The sequence below is a fragment of the Anopheles aquasalis genome, chromosome 3 (assembly GCF_943734665.1).
Source record: "Anopheles aquasalis chromosome 3, idAnoAquaMG_Q_19, whole genome shotgun sequence".
Lineage (NCBI taxonomy): Eukaryota > Metazoa > Arthropoda > Insecta > Diptera > Culicidae > Anopheles > Anopheles aquasalis.
Genome location: NC_064878.1, coordinates 1622501 through 1647500, shown reverse-complemented (window position 1 = coordinate 1647500; position 25000 = coordinate 1622501). Strand labels below are relative to the sequence as shown.

General features: G+C 46.6%; 9 protein-coding genes and 1 long non-coding RNA gene across 11 annotated transcripts in view; 4 read left to right on the top strand and 6 right to left on the bottom strand.

Moving 5' to 3' along the window:
* LOC126575542 (probable maltase) overlaps positions 1 to 634 on the bottom strand; it is a 1983-nt gene extending 1349 nt beyond the window's left edge. The window contains exon 1 of the mRNA XM_050236283.1: positions 1 to 634. This exon is cut by the window's left edge and continues 476 nt beyond it. Coding sequence (XP_050092240.1) covers positions 1 to 592 — 592 coding nt within the window. The 5' untranslated portion in view covers positions 593 to 634.
* A 605-nt stretch (positions 635 to 1239) lies between these two features.
* On the bottom strand, positions 1240 to 3320 carry LOC126575614 (maltase A3-like). Its single transcript, XM_050236391.1, has 4 exons — positions 2816 to 3320; positions 2176 to 2742; positions 1505 to 2112; positions 1240 to 1427 (listed from the first exon to the last, which is right to left on the bottom strand). Exons 1-4 carry the CDS (start codon positions 3302 to 3304, stop codon positions 1277 to 1279), a joined length of 1815 nt encoding a protein of 604 aa, XP_050092348.1. The 5' UTR covers positions 3305 to 3320; the 3' UTR covers positions 1240 to 1276.
* Positions 3321 to 3642: 322 nt separating this feature from the next.
* LOC126575957 (maltase A3-like) lies at positions 3643 to 5841 on the top strand. Its single transcript, XM_050236973.1, has 3 exons — positions 3643 to 4947; positions 5013 to 5120; positions 5192 to 5841. Exons 1-3 carry the CDS (start codon positions 3868 to 3870, stop codon positions 5783 to 5785), a joined length of 1782 nt encoding a protein of 593 aa, XP_050092930.1. The 5' UTR covers positions 3643 to 3867; the 3' UTR covers positions 5786 to 5841.
* Positions 5838 to 7297, bottom strand: LOC126575958 (COP9 signalosome complex subunit 7). The gene is made up of 4 exons (XM_050236974.1): positions 7046 to 7297; positions 6506 to 6979; positions 6302 to 6440; positions 5838 to 6095 (listed from the first exon to the last, which is right to left on the bottom strand). Exons 1-4 carry the CDS (start codon positions 7241 to 7243, stop codon positions 6070 to 6072), a joined length of 837 nt encoding a protein of 278 aa, XP_050092931.1. The 5' UTR covers positions 7244 to 7297; the 3' UTR covers positions 5838 to 6069.
* Positions 7298 to 7341: 44 nt separating this feature from the next.
* On the top strand, positions 7342 to 8279 carry LOC126574471 (DNA-directed RNA polymerases I, II, and III subunit RPABC3). The gene is made up of 3 exons (XM_050234694.1): positions 7342 to 7408; positions 7467 to 7699; positions 7769 to 8279. The coding sequence occupies exons 2-3, from the start codon at positions 7489 to 7491 to the stop codon at positions 8008 to 8010; spliced, it is 453 nt and encodes a 150-aa protein (XP_050090651.1). The 5' UTR covers positions 7342 to 7408; positions 7467 to 7488; the 3' UTR covers positions 8011 to 8279.
* Positions 8280 to 8407: 128 nt separating this feature from the next.
* On the bottom strand, positions 8408 to 10450 carry LOC126574472 (uncharacterized). Of its 2 annotated transcripts, XR_007608222.1 has the most exons (4): positions 10309 to 10450; positions 9699 to 10218; positions 8659 to 8852; positions 8408 to 8596 (listed from the first exon to the last, which is right to left on the bottom strand). It is a non-coding gene; the product is annotated as an uncharacterized LOC126574472 (long non-coding RNA). The 2 variants fall into 2 exon arrangements; XR_007608221.1 differs by lacking the exons at positions 9699 to 10218; positions 10309 to 10450 and adding an exon at positions 9175 to 9333.
* Positions 10451 to 13559: 3109 nt separating this feature from the next.
* LOC126575753 (peptide methionine sulfoxide reductase) lies at positions 13560 to 15129 on the bottom strand. The gene is made up of 4 exons (XM_050236610.1): positions 14976 to 15129; positions 14731 to 14900; positions 14388 to 14648; positions 13560 to 14024 (listed from the first exon to the last, which is right to left on the bottom strand). The coding sequence occupies exons 1-4, from the start codon at positions 14985 to 14987 to the stop codon at positions 13790 to 13792; spliced, it is 678 nt and encodes a 225-aa protein (XP_050092567.1). The 5' UTR covers positions 14988 to 15129; the 3' UTR covers positions 13560 to 13789.
* A 582-nt stretch (positions 15130 to 15711) lies between these two features.
* On the top strand, positions 15712 to 16504 carry LOC126575754 (gonadal protein gdl). The gene is made up of 3 exons (XM_050236611.1): positions 15712 to 15916; positions 15978 to 16138; positions 16202 to 16504. The coding sequence occupies exons 1-3, from the start codon at positions 15738 to 15740 to the stop codon at positions 16480 to 16482; spliced, it is 621 nt and encodes a 206-aa protein (XP_050092568.1). The 5' UTR covers positions 15712 to 15737; the 3' UTR covers positions 16483 to 16504.
* A 273-nt stretch (positions 16505 to 16777) lies between these two features.
* Positions 16778 to 18424, bottom strand: LOC126575752 (zinc finger protein 277). Its single transcript, XM_050236609.1, has 2 exons — positions 18289 to 18424; positions 16778 to 18217 (listed from the first exon to the last, which is right to left on the bottom strand). The coding sequence occupies exon 2, from the start codon at positions 18196 to 18198 to the stop codon at positions 16831 to 16833; it is 1368 nt and encodes a 455-aa protein (XP_050092566.1). The 5' UTR covers positions 18199 to 18217; positions 18289 to 18424; the 3' UTR covers positions 16778 to 16830.
* Positions 18425 to 20802: 2378 nt separating this feature from the next.
* LOC126575635 (matrix metalloproteinase-2) overlaps positions 20803 to 25000 on the top strand; it is a 175101-nt gene continuing 170903 nt past the window's right edge. The window contains exon 1 of the mRNA XM_050236429.1: positions 20803 to 22133. Coding sequence (XP_050092386.1) covers positions 21900 to 22133 — 234 coding nt within the window. The 5' untranslated portion in view covers positions 20803 to 21899. The remainder of the gene's footprint in view (positions 22134 to 25000) is intronic.

Genomic DNA, 25000 nt, shown 5'->3' with positions numbered 1-25000 from the left:
GGCGGTAGTTGAGATCGGGTTGTTTCACCAGAAACTGGTGCAAATAGTACTCTTGGCGTACATCGTTCCATTCCCAAGCAGAACCACGGAAAACACTGATCCAATTCGACGGAGGCACACGTGTACCGTTGGCCAACTGCTTGCCAGGATGCCACACGTAGTAATCACTGTAGGTAGGATCCTTGGTCACCGATTTCGTGAACCAGTCACACTCGTCACTGCTGTGATTCGGAACAAAGTCCAGGATGAGCTTCAAACCTTCCTGCTTGCACGCTGCCGCCAGGTTTTCCAGATCTTCTATCGTCCCAAATTCGTGATGAATATCGCGGAAGTCACTAATATCGTAGCCAAAGTCGGCCATTGGCGATTTGAAAATGGGAGACAGCCAAATCGCATCAACGCCGAGCTCGTGGCGCAAATAGGGCACTTTTTCCATCACACCGCGCAAATCTCCCACTCCATCACCATCACTATCTTTGAACGATCTTGGGTAAATTTGATAGAAATTTGCATGCTTCCACCAAAATTCGTCCGCCAGGCAAACGGCCACGAAGAGGGAAATCACACTGATTCGAACAAGCACTTGCCACATTTTGTCCCTTCAAGACTTTGTAGCACCGAAGAAGGGCGCGAGTGATTCGTAACGAGTGTGGGGTGGCTCGTTTTATAGCGCCACGATTTGATTATCGACGCCCTTTGGTTGCCCACCCAAGTCCGGTAGTTGATATTGACCGTAAATAAAATTATTTGTTCAGTAGACCAACTGCACACACTTCACACATTCGCCCGCGGAGAGTCAAAGTGCAAAAACGCTTATGAGACAACGAGATGTTTGTCGTTTGATAAGCGAAAAGTTCAATTTTGTTCTTCCGGTATCTCACGTACCACCGCAACACCCCTCAAACCCATTGTTAAAACGCATTCAGACTCATTACGACCGTTGATGTGGAGCCGGTACGCACGTGGCGACGCTCATTATTTATAGAATGAACAAACAAATTGAAAGAAAAACATACTTAGCTTAAAGGAAAACCATTTATTGTAAAAATGTTACGTTCTCAATAGATATCAGGTGAATTCCTAACAATCGTTTTCGTTCAATCACAGTAGCAGTGGAGTTTATTGAGCGATTGATTCTAGACCGATGGCTTCCACATTCTTATTGTTATTTAAACCTCCTCTTAAACCGCCATAGCCATAAAACACATTCAAGAAACAATAAAAAGTACACACGAAAACTCATTTGATTATTGTCGTTCGTTTATTGCTCTATTATTCAGTGAAATGTTCTAGAAAAAATAATTATCAGTAGTGATAGCGCGGAGAACAGTAGTGATAAATTCGAAACAAAACTGCCGGCCCCATTGGTCAGCACAATCGCTTCATACGGTTCCAATAGAATGCTCTTAGTAGCGACAGCAGGGCTTCTGTAAAAGAAAATAATTGATATAAGCTTCTCCTTCAATCGTTTGGAACGGTGTACTGGTATGGAGCGGCCACTCACGTGCTGGAATGTTTCGATGATACGCCCACAATCCGGTAGACCATGTGCTCGGGCAATGTGCCATCCATTACCGTGGCATCAATTGTTTCTGCCTGCGGACTAATGTTTGTCAGCACTAGATAGGTGCGTTTATCGTTGGGAAACGATCGTACGATGGCAAACACATTGTTCCCTAGCACTTGTGACTTGTAGGAACCCCACACCAGCGCCGTGGTCCCCCGCAGGTCCATAAGCTCTTTAAACACCTTCAGGTGACTGTTTCCGCTCGTCTCTTGCTGTACCTTCACATTGACCGTCTGGAAGTCATCCGCAAGCGGGAGCCATGGCTTAACGGAAGCATTTGTAAACCCAGCATTAGCGGTGCTGTCCCACTGAAAAGGAGTTCTTGCCGGATCACGTGTACCGTCCTGGTAGGTTTCGGGTGTGAGCTGACATGCGGCCGGGTCCTGAGTGTCGGTCCAGGAAATATCTACGTCATGCATTCCGATTTCCTCGCCTTGGTATGTAACGGTGATCCCGGGCAGGGTAAGCTCGATCATTGCCATTATGTCAACCATATGATCTCCGCCCATCCGTGAAGCAACACGACGCTTATCATGATTTCCCAGCTGCAAATGAAACAAGGAAGTAATTAAACCGACATTGCGACATTTCATTCATGAGTAACTTACAACCCAGTTCGGCGTGTGTCCTGGCGGAATGATGTTGATCCACGAGTCGATTACCGTCTTAAAATCGGACGCCGTTGATCGCTGATCCAGTCGCATGATTAACTGAAAATTGAACGGCATTTGCGAACCCGGACGATTGTTGCTGTCGTTGAAGTACGTCTTGACCACATCCAACGATGACCAAGCCTCGGTCATGAGGACCTTCGTTTGCGTGTTGTGATCCTTTTTGTACTGGTCCATCACTTCCCGCCACTGGTACACCATGTCCACGGTTTCCGGTTGATCGAGCGTGTAAATGTGTCGCAGATAGTTTTGACTCAACGGATCGTCCGAGTCCCCGCTAACCGGCTCATCCGGGAAGCCTTCCGTTTCAAACAACCACGGAACGGCATCGACTCGAAAACCATCCACACCCTCGTCCAACCAGAACCGCAGCACATCCTTCATTGCTTCCACAACTGCGGGATTCCGATAGTTGAGGTCGGGTTGTTTTTTGTGAAATTGGTGCAAATAGAACTGGCCCCGTTCCTCGTTCCATTCCCACGCTGATCCGTACCATGCAGCTACCTATCGACCGATCGGAAAGCGTAGAATTAAAACCAACCACGATCCGATCCGGGTCGCTGTGCCGTTTACCTACCCAATTATTTGGAGGATCACGTTCACTTCCCGGTTTCGGATCCTGCCAAACGTAAAAATCCTCATAGCCAGCCTCACGTTTTACGCTCTTCTTGAACCACTCATGCTCGTCGCTGGAGTGGTTTGGCACGAAATCGAGGATCACGCGTAGCCCCTGATTTTTCGCTTCGCTAACCAACCACCGGAAGTCATCCAGTGTCCCAAAGGAAGGGTGAATGTTTTTAAAATCCGAAATGTCGTAACCGAAATCGGCCATCGGTGATGGGTAGATGGGGGACAGCCAGAAAGCGGACACTCCGAGCGATTTCAGGTACGGTAAGCGACTGGTGATACCGTTAAGGTCACCGATACCGTCTCCATTGCTGTCTTGGAAGGAACGGGGATAAATCTGATAAAAGCCGGCCGTTTCCCACCAATCCTTTGTCGCGGCCAATTGCACCATCCCACTCCACCCTAGCAAGATGAGTAATGTCACTCTTTCCGAGAACATGCTGGAGAACAATGACTAAAACCTACTGCGATGTACCCCACTATCGATGCTAGTATATATAGAGTTTTGCGGTGGAAATTGCCCTCATGGTATTTGTAAACCTCTCAGAGGGCCCCGTATCAGAGATAGTGCAATCTAGCATAGTGGTGCCGAGATTTCAAGCACAGCTCCACTTCAAAGCGTCTTGCAAGGTCTCTGCTAGCCACTCGAACCCGATGCTACTTATTGACACGCATTCTCTACTGTCCAGCCCGGTCAAAGCTGCCGGTTCCCTACGGTGAAAACAATTCCAGTTTAATCAGTATTGTTTGAGAGCTAAACCAACCAACGGTGTGGAGGTCCCTTATAAGCGACCATGGCCAACGCAGCGTGTCGATCGTGGATCTCCGATCACTCATGGCCGATGCACTCTCTCTCACCCTCGTCATCTCTGCTTTCGTTACGTTTGAACGCCCCCTGGAGAGTACGCGGGGTTAAATATAGCAGATTATTCTACAATCAACGTCGCGACACAGTCTTCTTGTGCATCCTCCTATCAGTCGATCATTGGGTGTGACACGGAGATGTTCCGTTGGATCTTGTTGGCTGTCGTTTGCTGCTGTGCGGTAGTGTCCGCGGAAGGATGGTGGAAATCGGCCGTTTTCTATCAGATATACCCACGATCGTTTATGGATAGTGATGGCGATGGGATCGGTGATCTTCGAGGGATAGCTCAGCGGCTCGACTATCTGCGAGATAACGGTATCGATGGGTTCTGGTTGTCACCAATCTTTCGATCACCGATGGCCGACTTTGGGTACGACATCTCGGACTATTACTCCATCCAGCCGGAGTACGGAACGATGGCAGATTTCGATGCTTTGCTTCAAGAGGCAAGGAAGCGTGGATTGGAGGTGATTTTGGACTTTGTTCCGAACCACACGAGCGATGAGCATGAATGGTTTAAAAAGTCCGAGGCACGCGTGCCGGGATTCGAGGATTTTTACGTTTGGCATCCGGGGAAAAAGGCGACCGCGAACGGTACGGCAGGGAGGCCGGCTCCACCGAGCAATTGGGTGAGCTATTTCCGTGGTAGCGCCTGGGAGTGGAGCGACGTACGCCAGGAGTACTATTTGCACCAGTTTCTGGCCAAGCAACCCGATCTCAACTATCGCAATCCGGCGGTTGTGGAAGCAATGAAGAACGTGATGCGTTTCTGGTTGGCTAAAGGAGTCATCGGGTACCGTATCGATGCGGTGCCAGCACTGTTTGAGGTGGCGATGGATGCTGATGGCCAATATCCGGATGAGCCGCTCAGTGGCAACACGAATGATCCTGACGATCCCGGCTACACGATACACATCTACACGCAGGACCGTAACGAAACGTTGGATATGGTGTACCAGTGGCGTGCCGTTATGGACCAGTTCCAGCAACAGCACGGTGGTAAGGAAAGGATTATCATGACTGAAACCTATTCGCCTATTGATATCGTTATGAAGTACTACGGTAATGGGACGGTTCCGGGGGCACAAATTCCGTTTAACTTTCATTTCATAACGGATTTGGGTGCCGGCTCGAGTGCAGAAGATTTCCAAAATACGATCCACTTTTGGATCGATCATATGCCTTCGAATTTGAACTCCGTCGTACCGAACTGGGTGGTGAGTGTTCTTTGTACAACCCCTTTGTTTGTGGTGGCCTGTTTCTTATCAGTGCAAATTTACAGGCCGGAAACCACGATCAACACCGTGTTGCGAGTCGCTTTGGAGATGGCATGATCGACGGTATGAACATGATTCTGCTCTCGCTACCGGGTGTTGCCGTTACCTACAACGTAAGTCGTTGTCGAGTGATGCATTTCTATGAAGCAGGAGATAATATTGAATCCTTTTCTCTCGTTTGCAGGGGGAAGAGATCGGCATGGATGATGTTTGGATATCGTACAATGATACTGTCGATCCGGCGGCATGCAACGCAGGACCCGATCGGTATCAGTATACAACACGCGATCCAGAACGAACACCTTTCCAGTGGGATGGCAGTAAAAATAGTGGATTCTCTTCGGGAAATCACACCTGGCTTCCGATTTCACCCAACTACACGGTCGTTAATGTAGAGAAAGAGCTCTCCGACGATAGTAGCCATCTGTGGGTTTACAGAAATATGACCGCCCTCAGAAGAGCAATCATCTATAAGCCCCTCAGCCTGGTAACTTTCACGGAACAAAACGTGTTGGTGTTAAGACAAAGTGGCGAATATTTAGCATGCCAGACCTGTTACATATATACGATGGTTAACATAGGAAACGGCCCTGTTACGATCGATCTCAGCAAACAGGAACCTTCGTTGGTTGGAGTAGGCATTTACGCGGTGGTTTCTGTGTCCTCTAAGCACCGCGTAGGGGAAGTCGTTTCAGTGAATCACGTCGCTATCGAATCGAAGGAGTCCTTCGTGCTGCTCGTGGATTATTCAACAACTTATGAGGTCATCCATGTATGAGGGTAACCATGTGCCCTTTTTCGGATTCACGAAAATATAGTACCGTGCATGGTTTAATAGAAAATATCGAAATGATTTTAATGATTTACTTTCACTGCACGCTACCGAGCTAAACAGTTTAGCAGCTGTGTTGAGTGTGGTTCACTCAAGGGTAAGTGTGTCTGCAGGGAGAAAGGGGACGGGAGAAACCGAAGTAAATCATAAACGAACAAATCCCTCTCTTCAGCCCATGTATTCGTGTGTGTTGGCATCGCGCTCCTATCCTCGGTCCTTTACTAAGCCAATCATTTTGATACTGACTTTACGCCACCTTTTAAATAAAAATGGAAATGGAAACCGGGAAACGGGGCAAAAATTAAAACGCATAATCAAAATCAATCAAACCGAACCGGAATCGTGAAATACAATGGTTTCAGTAATTTTTGCTGGCTTGTTTGACTGTTGACTGTAGCGTGGCAAGGATACCACACCGGGGGGTGGATTGAATTCAAGACAAGTTTTTGAACCACGACTTACCGCAACCTTTAAGGCTCTTTGATTTGGAGGATTTCTTTCGCAGTTCCGGCCCGCCCGCAATCTCTCGGCTGTTTTCAATCGCCATCGCCTCGTCCGACTCCACAGCCTGCGTTTTGATAGCCTTCTTCAGGTTGACGATCTGGAAGGGGAGGAAAGAAGTTTGTTAGCTTGCCGTTGTAACCTAACACGGGTCCGCATCCTTACCTCTTGTTCGATTTGTTCCTTATGCTTTACGCGCTTGCGTTTCTCGGCGTTGGCCCGGTCAATTTGAGCCTCCAAGCAGGATAGTATAGTTTCGCAGGAGTCACTCCATTGCTGAAGGGTGGAAACGATCTCCGTCACATCGCCCTTGCGTATATCTCGTCCGATCGCATAATCCGTTTCGAGTTGCTTGTTTTTTTGGTCCAGTTTTCCGTGAATGACATCCGCATAGATGGCTTCTATGATCAAATCCTCGAGGATGCGAACGTTCTTGATATCGAGCTCCTCCAGCAGCTCACTGTACGGGATGCACTTGTTCTTGATGGCCAAGGAAACGATCGTCAGATGTTGCAACTTCTTGCGCATCGCCGGGGTAAGTTGGATGAGCTGGGCCTCGTTTTCCATGTACTGGCGGTAGGTTCCGTAGGCGAACAGGTTCAGTGTGTTGTAGTAGTTGGCGTTGGGTCCATTTTGTAGCTAAGGATGGGGTGAAGAATCGTCTAAGTAACGTGTTTTGTGGGATGGGGAACGGTTCCTGCTTACCTCCTCGATGTTTGGCATCGCCAGTAGCTCGCCGAAAACGTGAACTCCGGGTGCCTCCAGCACTTGTTTGATGAGCTCCAGACAGGCTGCGCCCTTGGCCCCCTTGGCCAGCAGCACGTACTGTTCAATGGGATTGTGCGCTGAATATTGTTGTTGCGGGGACGAATCGCAATCAAAGTTCGATAATTCCGGGGCCATTTCGTAGCAGGATGTGTTCAGAAAATCCTTTATCCTTTTTCCTCGCTCCAGGCTCGGACCAAAACAAACGAATGACGTTTGTTTGACAGCGGCACGTTTGACAACCGAAGCGTAAACAATCGGAAAGCGTGGAACGGAAAATTCAAGTTGAATCCGCGTTTGGAGGTAATTTCCCGGCTTTTCAACCCCATACAGCGCCGAAATTGATGTGAATTTGTTACAGATTAACCTCCTAGCACAGCAGAATGTCGGGGATTTTGTTTGAGGACATCTTCAACGTGAAAGACATGGATCCGGAGGGCAAAAAGTTTGACCGAGTCAGCCGGTTGCACTGCGAGTCCGAATCGTTTAAAATGGACCTTATTTTGGACATCAACTCGTGGCTGTACCCGATGGAACTGGGAGACAAATTCCGCCTTGTGCTGGCCACAACGTTACACGAAGACGGCACTGCCGGTAAGCGCGCAAAGGGTAGGGGCGTTTTCGGGATGCTCCAGCTAAACGTACGATTCTTTTTACTTGTAGCCAGCATGGAGTACAACGCGGCCGAGATAGAAGGGTCCCGCGCGGACAGCTTCGAGTACGTTATGTTTGGTAAGGTGTACAGAATTGAAGGGGACGACGCACAGACCGAATCCTCCAATCGACTCTCCGCGTACGTTTCTTTCGGCGGGCTCTTGATGCGACTGCAGGGCGATGCAAATAATTTGCACGGCTTCGAAATAGATCAAAATATGTTTTTGCTCATGAAGAAGTTGGCGTTCTAGGGTAAGAGTGTATAAAGTAATCGGTGAGCGCATTCGACGGATGGAACAATAAATTCAACATTCACCAACGAAGCTGGACCCGTAGACCTGTTGCTTGGCGCTATTGGTCCGTTTGGGAAAGCCGGATCCACAGGTAAATGTTCAACGAAACACTGCCAATAAGTATGAATATCACCAGTAAAGTGGATAGCAAGCTGCAAATTCATGGCTGAAATGTAAAATCCCAAGTGGATGCGGATAATTCCATAAACTAACCATAGCAAAGATGTATTTCTTTGAAGAGATATTCCCTCGGTAGCCTCCATTATCGTCGTTGGTTTCCGCTTAACAAAATCTCATGCATACTTGGATCATTTACCGTTCAGATTGTAGACCAAGAGGGAGAATTAAACAGAAGTAATTTTACATTTTACACTTGTATTTCAATATGGACGAAAAATGTTGTAATAATCGTTGTATATCGTAAAAATCTTTCGCTGGCACCAATGCGCACGTTGAGGTCAATTGAGAATGCCAATATTTAGCTGGAATCCGTCGTGTAACTAGATGAAATAGGTGGTAGTTCCATGGTACCAATGCAAGCTGTCTGAAATATGATTCATCTATGTTAGTGCCTGCGTTCTGTACCACTTTCAAACCAGCACTTACTTAATGAGATTCTGAAAAGCGTTGTGTAGGTACACGTGTACGGGTGTAGCTAATCGTCTAACTTTTTCAACCCATCTTTGATGCTGTGTTTAATCTTAGATCCAGCATCTTTGATGGCATCGGAGGTAGACTCGTCGACGTGAATAAAACCGTAGTAGATGGCTACTGCGATGGCAATAGCAAACAGGATGCAGCTGGAAACACACAAAAAAAATGAAATGCTTTGTACTGCGTGGAGAACGGTGAATCATCGCAACACAATGGGATCAATTTATGTGCATCGCCAGCCACCGTCATCTCGCTGGTACGAGTTTAAAATGATTCTTAAATAGGGCCTTAAACTGGTGCAAACCGATTTTGATTTTCAAAAAACACACGAAACCACTTTGTTTGAGCTTATTTAGTTTCTTGTTGGTCCAATTCGTTCCACAGTAATACACCTTGAATCGATTTCAATGGCCTTGATGCGATGCGCTTAACACAGCAACTATTTAAAAAAATTGGTTCAATAGTTACCAAACGATTATTGTACCGCAGTGACACATTTTGCAGTTTAGCTCAACACTGAATGCTTTGAAATGGAACGACGAACGAACTGTTTGCACAGACTCACACCTTACTGGAAGGCTTGTTGTAGCGGAATTGTTTCTCGAGCTTCTGTTTCAACAGTGGGGGAAAGGTAAAGAAAACGTGCCACACAAACACAACGTAACCGCTCACGGTAATTCAATATAGAATCTCCCTCCCTCCCTAACGATCGCACGCACTAGTTTTCCCCATCTCACCAACACACACTGCAAAACTGACCAGTTTTCCCAGGTGTGATCACGGAACACTGTTGGGCGTTTTCCTTGAATAGGCGCCTGACCGTGAACCTGCACATGACTTGTCTTGACCCACTTTTATTCAAAAGGACCCTCAATTTTGGGCTCTGGTGGGTTGCGTGTAATTTTGCAAGGACATTCTACTACGTTCTGAGGAATGTTCTTTCGAGGCGAGGCGACGTTGAACATTAATCTTGAATTGTAGAATATTCTTACCATTTGGTTGCTGGTCGTCAGTATCGTAGGCCAATTGAGCCTGGGTCCGAGTTTATCTATGTTGCGCTTGAGATTCGTTTGTTCTCAAGTATATACGACGATTAAAGCACTTTAATTTGTACGACTGCTTGGCTAATAGCAGGAAGCGTCCACCGATCTTTCTCGTCGGGCATGCTTTGGCAGGCGGCAGCTCACACCGAGCGGGGAGATTCGCGAATAACTTTAGGTAAATGCGAGTAAATAGGAACATTGGCGATTGATTAAAGTGTAGGTGATGTAAAAATATGCTGCCGATGTTGCCGAGTGAGGAAATTTGCTTGGAAGCGCTTCCGCCTAGTCAAGCTTCTTCTGGATGCTGTCCTTTATCGAGTCTCCCGTTTTGTGCACCAAGTCGGAGAATCCCGGTGCCGTATCATCAACGTTGAGCAGGCCGAAATAGACACCAAGTGCCACGGCCACGGCAATCAATATCCCGACAAAAAGCAGCGAGATAAAAATGCTCATCGCGCACTGGCAACAGCTAGAAGAGGGTAAAATTAACAAAGGAATTAATTCTTCCGGTATCTTCGCAGACTCCGTTGAAAAAGGGCGCGGACTTTCGTGTTCTTACCAGCACACACATGTTCCAGCGATGCACTTGCACATTTTGTGGTCAAAGTTGAGCAACTAGTTTTGCGTTTAGTAAATTATTTTATCAAAAATCGATTTTTCCTTGTTGTTCAAAGTTGTGATGGATGAATAAACAAACCAATCAACCACAATGCCGTTATTGAGCCAATGCTAGGGGTCTTGCTATGTGCATTCCCAAAACGTGATTACACCTTTTTGGGCGTTGATGAAAATCTGCGAAAGAGAAAATTTATTTTACTCATGTGAAACATGCTCTTTAGACAATGATTTTTACTTGTGCTTGCCGTTTTATTAAGTACTCCGCACAAGAAATGATTCTTTAGACGGATATAAAATTTATGCTAAAAATCTGCTGACCGGGTTGCGCGGTCAATCGCCCTCCCCCCACCCATCGCGTTGCGTTTCGCACGTGCTTTTCGTCTCAAGGCAATTTCAATTTCAAGATTAAGGCCCCGAGCCGGCGGCTTACATTCAAAAAGATTTTGAAGATCGATTTTGGACGGCTTAACATCGTCTGATTTACAAAAAATTTACCTTTTCTCATTCAGTGAAACAAATCCTTTCATTTGGTGTAAAATGCACCGAAATCAGTTTACTTTATTATCATACACCAGGTACTTTATAATGCAAATCTTAACCTAATAACATCCGCTGCTCACTCCTGGACTACTTCGACAGCTATAAATACAGCTACAAATATTAATATAAGATAGATTTTTAAATCGTCATGCGGATTTGAATCATCGGATCCTTTTCTACGAAGATGCCGCTTATTGCCAGGGGTAATTGAACCGAGTGTCTTCGTCATTTGTCGTACTTCATACGTTTAGACAATATGAGATATCTCAGGTGTACTGTTTCAAGAATGTCACGTTTTAGTGGCGGAACCGGCTCCATGCTTGATATGATGCAATATGATGGCGCCATGTGAAACTAGGGAACTCCGATCAGCGTGGTCGTCATCGCAAGCACCAACACGAGGGCGCGCGACACGCTGACGTATCAAAACAAACATTTCCGTAGCAACGCACACGTGAGGCGGTCTACTTAAACCGTCTACTAGTTGCAAGATGCGGTGTGAACATCTGATCGATGCCGGTCATTCTTTTTGTAATTCAAAGCGCCTTTTCGGGGATAAAACTCACTCATTTTTACATAAAACATAGCTCGTTGTGTTCAGGGTGATGTACAGCTTCTTTTGATGTGGTTAAAATGGTATTTCATATTTAAGGTTGAAATCTATCAAACTGGCTTGAAATTATCCAGTTTTTCGTGATTTTTCTCTACATTATCATTACTCCTTTCGATATAATCCAAGAATGAGTTAAACGGCTGATTCTATCCTCTACCGGCTCCCATCTTTTAGTGGCAATATTTTGACATCATCATAAAGGAATCGACTAGCACATTCCAAAAATACCAAATTTTCCAAAATCTGATCACAGAAACGTCCTTAAATCGTGATTGTTAAAACAGATTGAATGAAAGTACGAGCCTTTGCTTGCCGTGACGTCAAGCCTTATCATCACGCGGCGGCGAAACCACTCGTCAGCAACGAATGTTTGAATCATCGCCAACAATGCCAACAAGCACCGTGCCGCTCTTCCGCCGCAACTCCCTTCTAGCACCTGAAAATAGCACCGAGACACACGGATCAATTTGCACATGCGCTGCCATTTTTGTTGGAGTTCATAAATGCAAAAAAGCACCGTCTGTCGTTTAGTTGGCCTCTACGCCAAGGAACGATGCGAAACGGAATTACCGTTACAATTCTCTAAATCAGTTTTTTGGGGGTTTGCACGCACATAGGGGGGAGGGGGGGGGGCTTCTCTTTGGGAGAGCGCAATATTGCATCAAGGGTACTGCGGACATCATGATTATCAATCTAGATCGTTGTTTGTCCATCACACATAATTGGCAATGATTGATGGGTTCTCGGATTGTCATCTGGTTTGTTTGAACTCTCCTGCCCCCGGCGCAAGCTTATGCAGGATCGCAAACAATCGCGGCAATCACCGCGAAAGCCGGGCGCACATTATACGGGATCAGTGATAACGCGCACACAAAGCATCCCGAACATGCGTCCGTACAATGATTGACGTGCGCCCGTTGGAGCACACATCCGGCACATGGCACACGGCACACACTTCAGGCACAGGCGCAGGTTCGGTGGCACTGATAACCTCCCTCAGGGTCCTATTTTTGCAAATCACGCTATTTTTCAATCCACTCGTCACTTGATAACTATATCTAAATTAAAGAACATTCCGGTCTTCCCGGCGTAATTTACGAATACTGTTTTGAGGTCATAAACATTTACGATTCGTCTAGCTTGTTTATTTTAAAGCCACCACCAGTAGATCCGATTTCGTATGGGGGGCACGGATCATAGGGCTCAGCAGTTCCAAGCCCCAAAGCCGCGTGAATTGAAGCAAAACAAGCAAGCGTGATTTTTTTATGATCTTTCTCGTTTGTCTTGCCGAGAAGAACTGATGAGCAGAAGAGATAAATGTAAGCCGATACGGTATCACGCACTCTTTCTCAGAAGAAGAACCACGAAGACGTTCGGGCCCGCTCAGGCGATCCGGTTCGATCGCGTGGGTTCGGAGCTGGAGAACCCTTTCTCTCGTGGCTTCTTTCGAGAGCTGCTCTCCTTATTTGGAGATGATCAAAACAAACACGCATACTAATTAAAATGATTTTTGAGTGCCGTTTGATGCCCTACCCCCCGTTCCAAGATAAAAGTAAACATTTGAGTGAGTTGTTCTGAACGCTATTGACACAAGTGAATGCTCTGTGCCACTAGAGAAGTTCTATTCATAAATGTGCTGCGTTATTGTTTATTTTGATTCGACTATTTTTGAAACGCGGGAAAAGAAGGAGGCATCTTGGCAAAAGGACATAAATTCATACGCTCCGTCGAGAACTTACGGTGAAGCACTAAAATCCCTCAGGACCCTCTAGAGGAAAAGTGCGAAAAAGTGTAACGTGTTGGTTCTGTTTCTTAAAATATACGCATAAAGGTGCACGGCCACGATTGTCACTTTCCGCTGTGAACCGAAGAAAAGAGAAAACATGAAATTTGCCTTCGTAGCTGAGCGTCTGCAATAAAGTTTCACAAGCCACTGAAATAAAATTTCATTCAATGAAAAATGTCATCCTGTAAACGTTAAGGGTTGAATTTTCGGATGGACAGCTTCCAGAAACACGACAAAAGGGTGGAAATATGGGTAATTTTTTTAAAAGTATTCAATTTATTTAAAATTAACATAGCGTTCCCTTGGTTGGTTGTTTTATAAAAACTAGTATCACATGATTTTATGCCAAGCTTAAATATGAGGCACTGACCACTATTAAAGCAGAGCAGAATTATGAACGAAATAGCCTCAGTTTGTACTAGCATTAGAGCCTCCTTCTGCATCTGGCAGCAAAAATGTCCAAGGGGATCGATGGGAAATGCTTCAACAAAAAATACCACCTCCTTCATTCTCGATGACATAGTTGCGTACGTAGTGAATGTGTTCGGTGTCAAGCCCTAGCCAAGGAGCCTCGGATTCAAACTGTTCCAGTCCGCCGACTCCGATCAGATATCCGTTGAGCCTAGCCGCCACGTGAGAAGTTTGTAAAAGCTCCGGTGTCAAGCCGATTGCTTTGGCCAGATCGCTGTGTCCCTGCAGCCGGTACTTTTGATGATAACTAATCATTGCCGAGTGGCAGAAGAAAAAGAAGAGAACGAAAAAGAACATGGTCGGTCAGCGCCAAGTTGAAGGTGAGCGAGCAGCAAGTGATAATTCGGGAAACGAAAGCCCTGCCAACTGCTCTATGCTGTCGGTCGCCTGCTACGATTCAGTGTGGTAGTGTAGTGTAGTGTTTCATGCTTGGGTAAGCCCCCTTTCCCCACCAACCATCGTCACCATAGCAACGCGAAGCGTGGTTGATCGCAGTTCACAACGACACGATCGATCGGGGACCTTGGCAATGACTTCGCGGCGACCGAGCAACAGGAGGTTTTCGCTTAATTACGAAATCCTTGACATTTTACACAAAGGTTATACTCACTCTTCAGCCGGATAGAAGTGTCCTGCCTCAGCAATTTCGGTGACAATTTTCTCTGGGGCACGCTGGGTTTGCTCGGTGGCCAAGCTTTCTTCGGCGATTTTTTGTTGCTTCTCGTCGTGATAGAGTATCAAGGACATGTACTGGCGCTTCATCCGCTTCGTTAGCCCGTACTCATGGTTGTTCCAGAACAAATCCAGCAGCTCCTCGTAACTAATTTCTTCTGGGTCATAGTCTATCTCAATCACTTCGGTGTGGTCACCCCTGGATATCACAAACAAACCCGAGAAAAAGCTCTTCAGTATCCGCACACCGTAACACCGTTTGATAGTTGCAGCATACGTACATATTTTTGTAGGAGGGGTTTTTAGTAGTACCTCCCGCGTAACCGACACGAGTGCGCAGGACTCCCTTGGTGGCGCCAAACAGAGAATCGCAGCCCCAGAAACAGCCCATACCGAAGGTGGCCTTCTTGCAATTATTATGCACATGATGCTTTGGTTTTTCAAATTTGCTCTTTGAAATGGCAGCAAAGATCGTAATTGTTAGAATATTGTTGGCACTGAACTTCCTCCTGGCAGAAGAACTTACCGATTGAACCATTTTGTTTGGAGAAATTTGTAGCGTGTAAACTGTAAAAAACACGATGTTTTAGTTGAATAACGAGAGAAATTGCACTCGACAGAGTAGAAAGTGTAGCGTGTAGCTTCCGCAGCGCGCGTCTGACTATTTTAAATTAACGAATGAGGCATGCTACGGTTATATACGTTTCCCGCCACCAAGTGTGAGCAATCTCGTTCTTCAACGGAAAGCTCTCTCTCTCACAAGTCTTATTCTCTAATTGCTGATAATTTGGTTTGATCAGGGATCTACTGAGGGGAGTTACCACATACAACTCAACTCTCCCTCGCTCTTTTGCTGATCTAAAGCTGCTCCTCCACGACACACAAAGTATTCGCGAATAATTTTACTCATTCTGAGCAAAACTATTCGCGAATACTTTGTTTTCTTCGTCAGACCTCTACAACAGTCCCTTCAGAGCGCTAAAACAGTCACACTTTTTATATAAATTGTCAGCTTTTTCTGATGTTCTTGCTTGTTCGCTGTGTATTTGCTCGCTAAACGTTTACTTCTATTTTCGCGATAAAGTTTTGACGGATTTGTATGGAATCATGTTTAATTTAGAATTTCTCGATGAGAAATTCTTCAATATTCGCTGTCGTGTAGACGCAGTTTAAACGGAATCACTTCTTCTTCTTCTACCGTTCGTTGGCTCTATAAGTGAACACTTTACGCTCCTGTCAAAAGTGTCTAAAATATAAATAAATCTGTTGATAAAGTGTGAAGTGGAAAATGGAAAATGAACCGATTTCTGAAGAAATTACCGGGGAAAATCACACCGAAATCGCCGCTGAACCCGATCAACTTGCAGCCGAATCAAACGACGATCCTTACCACAATCAGGAGTACCTTCAACGGAAGCTGTACTTTTTGCTGGAGCACCTCAAAAAGATGCACGCAAACCTACCCGAGTACGACTGTGCGCGACGAGCGATTAGCGTGGAAAACTAAACGATTTTCCCTCTTTCCCAGACAGTATCAGATGCGAATATCTTTCGAGCTGCTGGCTGGACTCGCGAACACTCTGTTGAACGACACAATCTTTGAAATCGTGAAAGGCCTCATGGAGATCCAGCACGTCACTGAAACGCACCTCATGCAAGTGCGAGAAAAGGTGGAAAACGATCACCAGCGTAAGTTCCGGTGGCCACCTGTTCGAGAACTTCACTACTTTAATACTAATCTCTCCCTTGTAGTGGAGGTAAAGCAGTGGGAATCCAAGATACAGGATCCCGAGGAGCTGGAGCACATCGTTGCGCTGATGAAAATCAAGCACGGTAAAAACATGAAGGAAACCGATATGAAGCTGGTGCTTCATCTGGACCAGAAGGTTAAAGACCAGCAGTCGACGCTAGAGAAGGCGGGTGTGCCGGGTTTCTACTCCACCGACAACCCAAAGGAAATCAAAATTCAAATGTACCTTCTCGATTTCATTCTACGGCTCAGTCGACTCAAATTTGAACCAAACAGCAGGTAATAAAAACATCCGTCCATTCCAACCGATTCCAACTCAAAACGATGAACATCGGAGCGAGCAAATACCTTCACGCAATCGCCACAGGAGAAACGGATAATTTACCCGATAACTTTTCTACTTACCTCCTCGTAGACGAAAGTATCGCTGAGCAGCGATACTCTGCTACAACTCGTCAGCTATTACACTTTTCGTATAACTTTGCACTTTTTTAAGTTTTCGTTCATTTAGAGCCATCGTACGGTAGAACACTTTCATTGAACGACACAAAACAACCAACACTTTTCAGCACACATAGTAAGCGGGCTCGTTACTAAGACGAGGGAATATCCGTGGATTTGTTTTATTGGATCACGGGGCCTGTAAGTTCAAACTTTCCAACGCCAACGATTCGGCATCAATATTTATGCTTGCTTTAACAGGCTCCGAAATGATGACGGCACCTTCATGGTCCGAGGAATCGTACAGCTCATCTTCGTTGCCATCGTCCTCCTCCAGGTGGCACAGAAACTGATCATCTTCGTAGGTCGGGAAAAAGTATTCCGGTTGATCCCACGGGCTACTCTCCCGATCCAATCGACAGTGGCCGGTACTGCTCAAATGGGCACATAAAGTGTCGTAACCACTCATCTGCTCACCACAGCCGATGCACTTGTGGATGTGCATCTGGCGACGGACAAAATTAACCACCTTCACTCGCTGATAGAAGCTCAGCCCGGCCACCGATTGATCAAAGTCAAACGAGTGGTTCTGCACCATGTGTTGCTTCAGGACCGCGATGTCCGCTTCGAGGTGTGCACAAAACAGGCACGTTGTGCGTTGCTCTTCACCGTTCCAGTCTGACCAATCCGAGTCGGATTCGGCGTCCGAAACGAAGACGCTACTTTCCTGCTTCCTTTCGGCGATCGGTACGTAGGCGGGTTTCTGCTTATGCCGGTAGTTGACGAGAAAGAACCGATCGTAGTAGTGATTGTCCGGGTTGATGCGCTTGTGTCCCTTCTTGCGCATATGCTCCTTGAGGGTGGGCCGATCTTTGAACACCTTCTCGCAGAACAGACAGATGAGCTGGTTCAGCTTCTCCTGTACCGTCTCGATCAGCTCGTCCACAAACACCAGATGCTCCGGTTTCCCGAGCTGCAGATAGTGTTTGGTGTACAGGTGGGCGATGAAATCAGGCCGCGTTTCTGACCGATAATCCCGGCAGTAAAGACAATCCCGGTGAAAGTTGCGATCCGTGCGTTCAAACTGATGCCGGGTTAGAACTAGCTCCAGTTTCTCCCGCCTCAACCGCTGCCGGATCTCGGCATCCAGCGGTTCGACGTCACTTAGCAGAAAATATTTCTCGCTCGTCGAGCTCGCCGTTCCGTCCGGCAGCTGGTTCAGGAGCATGGCCGAGCAGAACTTTTCCGGTGGATCGTCACGGAATTTCGCCTTCCAGTAGTAGCAGTAACTGGCGAGACAACCGATTTCCTTCACCTCGTCGATGATGAGCCGATGGACTAGGTAAAGGTGGGCCAGATAGTGGTCGGGACCATTCTCCCGGCTATGAAAATCGTACGTTTTGTCGCAGAACATGCACGGAACGTCTCGCTCGTTGACCAACGACGTAGGAGGCTCATCCGCGGTCTGGTCTTTGGAAAAGTTTAACGGGCCGATTATTGAGGAATTCGCTGACGAACCGGCACCATCCGCCGCGTCGTAATCGATTTTTATACTCATTTTCCGGCCCGTTTGGTAGCTGTAAAGGAAAATTCGATCGTGAAAGGAATTGGAATGTTTTTCGTGGTTTTTTCACGATTTTCCACTTACCCGGCTTACTTTTCCAACGAGGACGACGGCGGGCGTTGCAACCGTCTTGAAATTATTGTTAGCACGTACGAAAAGGCCGAAAAGATTGAGATTAAATTGAGATTTTTCACTTTGTTTTCTCTGGGACCAAAACAGCGGCACACAGTGGGCGTCGGGAAAAACGGCCAAAAACGGCAAAAAGTGTGAAATGTTAGACAGTTTCTACACACAGCCAAAATTTGGCGGCTAAAGTCAAAAAAAGAGAACTTCATTTTTCCAACATTTTGGAAAAAATAATGGCAGATGGAGACAAATTTACATCTACGGTACGGCCTACACTGGAGTGCAGCATTATGTGTCTGCCGATCAGCTTAAAGCATATTATATTTTTAAAAAAGCTGTTTGCAGGTGTGTTAAAGTTATTTCGCGATGATTCTGTAGTTTTTCTGAAGTTCTTCTTTTCAAGCGTCCCTACACACACCATTATTTTTTTATATGGAGCTTTTGACTTTTGCCGACAATTTTGACTTTAGCCGCCAAATTTTGGCTGTGTGTAGAAACGGTCTAACGATTCGGGCTATAAAAGGATTACTGTGAATTTGCATTTTACGGTGGCCAACATCGTCTTCGAGCGTGTTAGTTTGGCTAGATTGGACACGGATTTATGAAACGTTTCCTAACCTGCACTGCACTGAATCGCCCGAATATTTTAGAAACAATTTACGTCCAGAAAAAAGCATAAAATAAAGGCGAAGAACAAATGCTGGACCCGTACCTTAACAGGGCGCAGGTGCGGTTTGATCTGGTGCCTGCGTTTGTGGCAATTCCAAACCAAACCAAACCAAACCAAGCGAGCCAAACGATTTCAACGAGCGGGACCGCCGAGTGCGAAAACTGGTTTCTGCAACAACCACAAACTTGTTTCCCAAAAAGGTCTTAAGCACATTTCGCGGGTTGCTTTCGCTATCGGTTGCGGTTCGGCCGCCGCCGCCGCCGAGGAGCTTTTGATAAAAAGGGATCGCGCCAATCTGTGCCCAGTGCCATTGACGCACGCTCTTTTGAATTGGGTAGAATTAAATGCACGTCTCATATCAATATTCGATTTTAAGCGATCTTTCCCTGCGCTTGTGAAAAATCATTGACGAGATGGAATGATTCAACGATTCCTACGATAAATCCCTCGTTGTCGGTGACGCGTTTCCTTCCGCGTCCCAGAAATCCCGATGATTCAATTCAATTCACCCGATACATTGTATGATTCGTGTTGATAAACATATTTGCTTGGTTGTAATAACAAAGAGATTCTGTAAAATAAGAAAGTCATGTCACATGCTTAAAAAGATGCTCCCTTAGTTCCACATTGATTTGTGAAGATTGACGCCACCGTGGTTCGTGGTGGGTGGCCACGTTTGTAAACGTGGCTAATCAAGTATTTAGCAAACTAGTGTCCGCAAGCTCGACAGCCTTTGTTCCCAGCGAAGGGCACCGCATGCACGTGTTCCTCAGAATCTCGTAACCGTGTACTGGCGTAGGAGAATAAAGTATATAGCTTAGTCAGCTAGACGCTTGTCCAAGGATCTCTTCCTTACATGGAGAAGACATTATGATCGTTCAACGCCATGCCCCACGCAGCTGCCTCTGCCTGTATTAAGACGTCTTCTCTCCGAAAAAAACTATTCATACGATAGCAGACCCGGAGACCCGTTTGAGATAAATAGGTCGCACAAGATGCGCGTGCAGCCCGCTTTAGCCACGCGGATGGCTTCCGAGTAATGCGGCGCCCGGCGGTGCGAGTAGGAAATACGCATTCAAACGCAAAGGATGTGGTGCTATCAGGAGCAAGTGTCATATCAGCTACAGCTATGTAGAGGTCAGACTTGTGATGGGGAAGTCGAAAGCCTCCTAGATGCAGTCTAGTGCACAGCCGGCAGCTCTGTTGATAAGGAACAAGGGCCTATGGATGTTGCTTTCAGGGAAAATAGACTCTATCTCGCTGCTCGATGAGTTATTACACTACTAATTATTTATTTTGGAACTCTCGTTTTTTAGAGGTTTTTTCTTGTGCATTTTATGTAATCGTTTTAGGCTAATAATGAATAGCTTTAGCTTAGCTTATTAAATTAATCCACGGTTCTTGAATCTTTTTTTCTTTGCAGGTTTCAACTCTCGTAAAATATTCCAACATATTCAAATGATGCAGTTTCGGCGTGGTAATTCCGTGGCCGAAGAGAACCCGATCACGATCGTGCCCGAGTACAATTCTCTTCTGAATGATATCTGTAGCCTTAGTCGCAGCTTACGACAGAGAAACTTGTTTTGTAAATGAGAATAAAAAGGAAGTAATAAAATTTATTGATAAACATAATCAGCGTGTTCGTCATAATTTTAATAAATATTCCACGTTGCTTCAATCCACATCATCTCCCAAATCGATCCGAAATTCGTTCCACGCGTTTGCGGCTAACATCATGAAACGCACTGTATGGGGTGGTTATAACCAATGAAGAAAGATCACGCACCAGCATTCACTCTCCCGACGCTCAAGTGATCGCGCGTCGATCGGGAATCGTGATCGTGGCGCAAAACGGCGGCACAGCATACGAGATTGCACGTGCTTGTATTTTGGCGGGCGATCCAAAGGGGTAGTATACAACCGTTATGAGCGCGGATGCGTTTGCGAGTGCCATTTAGTACGCGTCGATCGCGAAAGTGTTTGTGTGCCACGATCCGTTCCATTTCCGCGCGGGATTAAGCACGTCGTGTCCTTGGCCACAGTGAGTGAGATATCCTTGGCCGAGATTGGTGCCACAATTCGCACATGCTTATGTGGAGTGTGCCATTCGAGAAAGACTTGTGCTTTGTGCAGTTTGCCGGTCGCGCGGAAAGCAAACCCCAACAAAAGCAACGAAGAAAGCGGAAACGCCGGAAAGGAAAGGAGCCGGAAAGCGGTGAAAGCAGAGCAGCAGAGCGACGTGTAAACGACCGAACGCACGCAGGCGCAACCATTGCTTCCGTTTGCGTAGAGCGGCGGCCACTTGCTTGCCTCTAATTCTCGTCCTGTTGCCGGTCTGTCTTTGGCACGTTGTGGCGCCGTTGTGTTCACGCGTGTTTTGTTGTGGTTCCTGTATCCTAGTGTTTCGTGCCGAGGCGAGTGTCTTTTTGTTTGTGTTTAAATGGTTTGTGTTCTTCTGTTTGTTGGTTCATTAAAAGTCCTGTGATCCCCTAAAAGTCTGAAGCATTTTACCGAGCCATCACGATTATTGAGTCCAATAATATCGTTCGTTGTGCCGAGTGACCCACACGCGTGTTCACCCTAATCCTGTTAAAGTCTGTGCATAAGGAGAGAGCGAGCGAGAGAGAGAGAGAGAGTGTTTTTCTTTGTGACGTCACAGTAATCGGGAAACTACCCTGTCTAGCAAGGGTCGTGAGTCATCGAGCCGAGTCTCGAGTGTCCTTGTGGTGTGAATGAGTATCTAGTGGCGCGTGTGCTCTCTCGCACAAATACAGGCGCCGTTTGTTTGGCGCCAGTCAGCTGTTGGTCGATACGCCAGCTTCTTTGGCCGGTTCACTGAAAGAACCAACAGTAGTTTTCTTCCGTTGATTTGTGTGCCAGGTTCTAGCGAGTGTTTCCGATGGATCGGTGCCGAAGCATTCAACACATTTTCCTAAGGACAAGACGGAGAGTCCTGGTGCGGTGTGGGCAGAGAGCATGGGTCGGGTATCAGCGACCGAAATGTATGTGGCTGGCTCTACTGGCGCTTCAACTGTGGTTCGCCGAGCACAAACAGTACGGAGTCCTCACCATACCTATCGCCGGGACGGTAGGCAAGGCTGACGGCAAATTCTGGGATTACGACGATGGAGTGGTAAGTCTGTGCCTGCGTGTTGCGCGATTAAACTCGAGTGGCACGTTTTTTTTCTTTCATGCGCATCTTGACTGAACTCTAACCTGTTGATAGGCTGGTCCATTGATTGATTCCATCTAGTTGAGAGGTTTATTTTTTATATGGAAGACTCACGCAAAACAGGACACAAGAGTAATAAAGAAAATGATTGTAATCTACAAACATCTAAACGGCGTAGCATAAGTAAATGAGTACGTGGAAGTATTCGTAAATAGGCTTTAGACTGTTGTCGTGCTGGCGGTTGCGCGATAATCTTCTCTCATGATCTACGACTGGTTTATGTGAGGCTGGTACATAAATCGTAGCACAGCATGCGTGTTGCTCGGACTCGGGGAGATTATCAAGGCCAAAGCATCATCACCGTATGATTAGCTCAACCATAGATTGGCAACAACAGCAGCAGCAACGGAGAAGAGTGTTAGAGATTCGATTTGTAAAAAACATTTATGATTCCAGAGGTGAAAGATGAATTGCTTTCATATCCTCTGCTATTACCTCTGCATGATCGATTGATGGATCGATTGAGGTGTTGTAATTGTAAAGCACAGAGTGAGAATGAGAACGGCCAATTTCCGTCTGATGTATGAGCCGCGCTCGGACCGGGCCCCGTCAGTGAGTCAGTGGCTGGAGTCGTCACTAATTATCCTTCATCATCAATAGTTCTCCGCTTGGCAGTTGTTCTCGCTGGCTGGCTTAATGCAATCGGATGACCTATTGCTACCCTCGTGAGCAATGAATCATTGGCCAGATAGCCGGAGAACAATGAATTTTATATCCTCTCTCTCTCAAGTGTCCAGCCATGGATCGGCGCCGGCACGTACTGATAGTCTACTAGGAAAGGGCCGGATATTGCAGTTCTATACGGTCATGCACATGTTAGAATGCAGTTCCAGTGTAAGGCGAGTTTGCGCACTTGAACTTGATAAAACAATGCTCCGTCGTGGCGATCATCGACTATTGGTGCAAGTAATCGAAAGCAGTATAAAAATATTGAATGAAATGCCGTTTCCATAAAATTTCCGTAAGATTAGTCTTTATGCTCCGATTCATGCGGCGTGGCTGTGGCGTTCTGACAACATTCGATGTCACCATTTCCGTTGGGACGACTGATTACCCGACCGAGGCCAAAGTGCACAAAGCAATCGTCTCAATCATCGGAGGTGGGGGAGAGAAACACTGCAACAACCGGGAGAACCGGGAGAGCAGAACCATGGCGGGCCAGCATAGAACGCACACCGCCATACAAGCCAGACGGCCATTGCACCAGACCCGTAATGTTCTGAAGCGTTGCTCATCACTGTTTAACTTCTCTGCAGAGAGCATACGCCCGGCTCGTTTAATAATATGAAAGATGTGTGTTTGTATTCCTCGTACCTTCCCTTTTCTTGCACTCTGTTCTTCCGGTTCTTCCCCGGGCACTATACTCCCTCTATCGCTCTCGCTTGATTCTTTCATTCGTTCCCCTCGTTATGGAACATCGGAGCATGAGCCATGCGTCAGCATCTGCCACATATGTTGGTGGTATGTTTTCAGCTTCGAATGTTTCCCTCTGCTCTGGACCGAACCGGAGCAGCAGCAGCATCATCCACAATCCCGCTACACTGTGGCAACTTTGGTCGATCGGTTACATTCTGTTTCAGCGGCACGAAGATGCATTTCTTTGGTGCATTTCTGTGGCCGTTCTTTCCAATGTTCTTACACTGACTCGCGCACAAATGAATCATGATTTCAATCTCATGGAAAGGCACGTTTTTGTTCCGCCGACATAACGGACGCTTATATGAGCTGATTAACGCAACGCGGTAAGAGATTCGGGACTGATCGATCGTTATGTTGTGTAACTGCTTCTGTTTCCGCTTTAAACCGGAAAATAAGGTCAGGAAATGGTAATGTTTGCCCAAAAGAAACAAAAAGAATCGATTGATGACGAGAAGAGACAAAGCACCCGGCAAGCACCAATGGAAATGCTGTTGACTCCCCGTACCGTCCATACTAAGTAGAAATGGTCCCCGTTGGGAGGACCGCGAGGGTGTTTCAGAGAAAGCTACCACAAACGGTACCCCAGCTCCATCGCGATCGAAAGAAGTGAAGTTATTTAATGAATTCAAATTTCATCGTCGCCCGCCGGGGTTTGGTTGATTGACGATCGGTAGAGAACGAGACTCGGAACGGAGAGGTTTCATTCGTCCACTGGCGTGAGCTGGTTGTGTTGAAGGTCGCATCGTTCGTTGATGAAAAAAAAATGTGTCATTTTCATGCGTCACGCAATACTCCAATTAGATGGTGGCCACTCTGGCGAAGTGAAATGAAGTTTCCACTTTGATGAGGCCAGAATACGCAACCATGGAAATCGCTAAACAAACATGCTCCATCATGCTAACGACACATTTTCGAAGCAGCTTCAGACACGAACAAACATCCCGGCTGGCTACCAGCTGTTCTGAGCGAATGTCAGGCCGGCCATTCCGGCTTTAAGTCCGTCGGGAAAGATTTTTGGCAGCCGGCAGGCCAGCGCGTCTGCCGTCAGCATGGCTAAAACCGTCCAAATCAATCAACTTTGATCAAGTCCAACTCCCGATCCAATGAGCTACCAGCTAATGCCGGGACGAGAGTTTTGTTTTTCCTTCCTGTCTATCAACCATCAGCCCAACCGGTCTTCTTCCGGTTTTCCGCCTCAACAAGAAGCCACTCTCGTGTTCGTGTCGGGGTGACTAAAGTCTGAGCAACCAGCAGCAGCAGCACTTCAGAAGTCGATTGAGAGGTTAATGAAAGTGGGTTGGCAGACGGGCTTGAATGAATCGATAAAGAGAAGACCTTCTATGTTGTGC

Bases quoted from the DNA above. Each gene is read 5' to 3' on its own strand.
- LOC126575957 (XM_050236973.1), top strand. From the start codon at position 3,868: ATGTTCCGTTGGATCTTGTTGGCTGTCGTTTGCTGCTGTGCGGTAGTG. The intron at 4,948-5,012 runs GTGAGTGTTCTT...GCAAATTTACAG, and splicing joins CCGTCGTACCGAACTGGGTG to GCCGGAAACCACGATCAACA. The intron at 5,121-5,191 runs GTAAGTCGTTGT...TCTCGTTTGCAG, and splicing joins GTGTTGCCGTTACCTACAAC to GGGGAAGAGATCGGCATGGA.
- LOC126575754 (XM_050236611.1), top strand. From the start codon at position 15,738: ATGGAAAATGAACCGATTTCTGAAGAAATTACCGGGGAAAATCACACC. The intron at 15,917-15,977 runs GTACGACTGTGC...CCTCTTTCCCAG, and splicing joins ATGCACGCAAACCTACCCGA to ACAGTATCAGATGCGAATAT. The intron at 16,139-16,201 runs GTAAGTTCCGGT...TCTCCCTTGTAG, and splicing joins GGTGGAAAACGATCACCAGC to TGGAGGTAAAGCAGTGGGAA.
- LOC126574471 (XM_050234694.1), top strand. From the start codon at position 7,489: ATGTCGGGGATTTTGTTTGAGGACATCTTCAACGTGAAAGACATGGAT. The intron at 7,700-7,768 runs GTAAGCGCGCAA...TTTTACTTGTAG, and splicing joins ACACGAAGACGGCACTGCCG to CCAGCATGGAGTACAACGCG.
- LOC126575753 (XM_050236610.1), bottom strand. The intron at 14,649-14,730 runs GTACGTATGCTG...TGTGATATCCAG, and splicing joins AACCCCTCCTACAAAAATAT to GGGTGACCACACCGAAGTGA. The intron at 14,025-14,387 runs GTGAGTATAACC...GGCAATGATTAG, and splicing joins CACTTCTATCCGGCTGAAGA to TTATCATCAAAAGTACCGGC.
- LOC126575752 (XM_050236609.1), bottom strand. From the start codon at position 18,198: ATGAGTATAAAAATCGATTACGACGCGGCGGATGGTGCCGGTTCGTCA.
- LOC126575958 (XM_050236974.1), bottom strand. From the start codon at position 7,243: ATGGCCCCGGAATTATCGAACTTTGATTGCGATTCGTCCCCGCAACAA. The intron at 6,980-7,045 runs GTAAGCAGGAAC...CCCCATCCTTAG, and splicing joins CGATGCCAAACATCGAGGAG to CTACAAAATGGACCCAACGC. The intron at 6,441-6,505 runs GTAAGGATGCGG...CTCCCCTTCCAG, and splicing joins AGGAACAAATCGAACAAGAG to ATCGTCAACCTGAAGAAGGC.
- LOC126575614 (XM_050236391.1), bottom strand. From the start codon at position 3,304: ATGTTCTCGGAAAGAGTGACATTACTCATCTTGCTAGGGTGGAGTGGG. The intron at 2,743-2,815 runs GTAGGTAAACGG...ATCGGTCGATAG, and splicing joins GTGATCCTCCAAATAATTGG to GTAGCTGCATGGTACGGATC. The intron at 2,113-2,175 runs GTAAGTTACTCA...TTTCATTTGCAG, and splicing joins GACACACGCCGAACTGGGTT to CTGGGAAATCATGATAAGCG.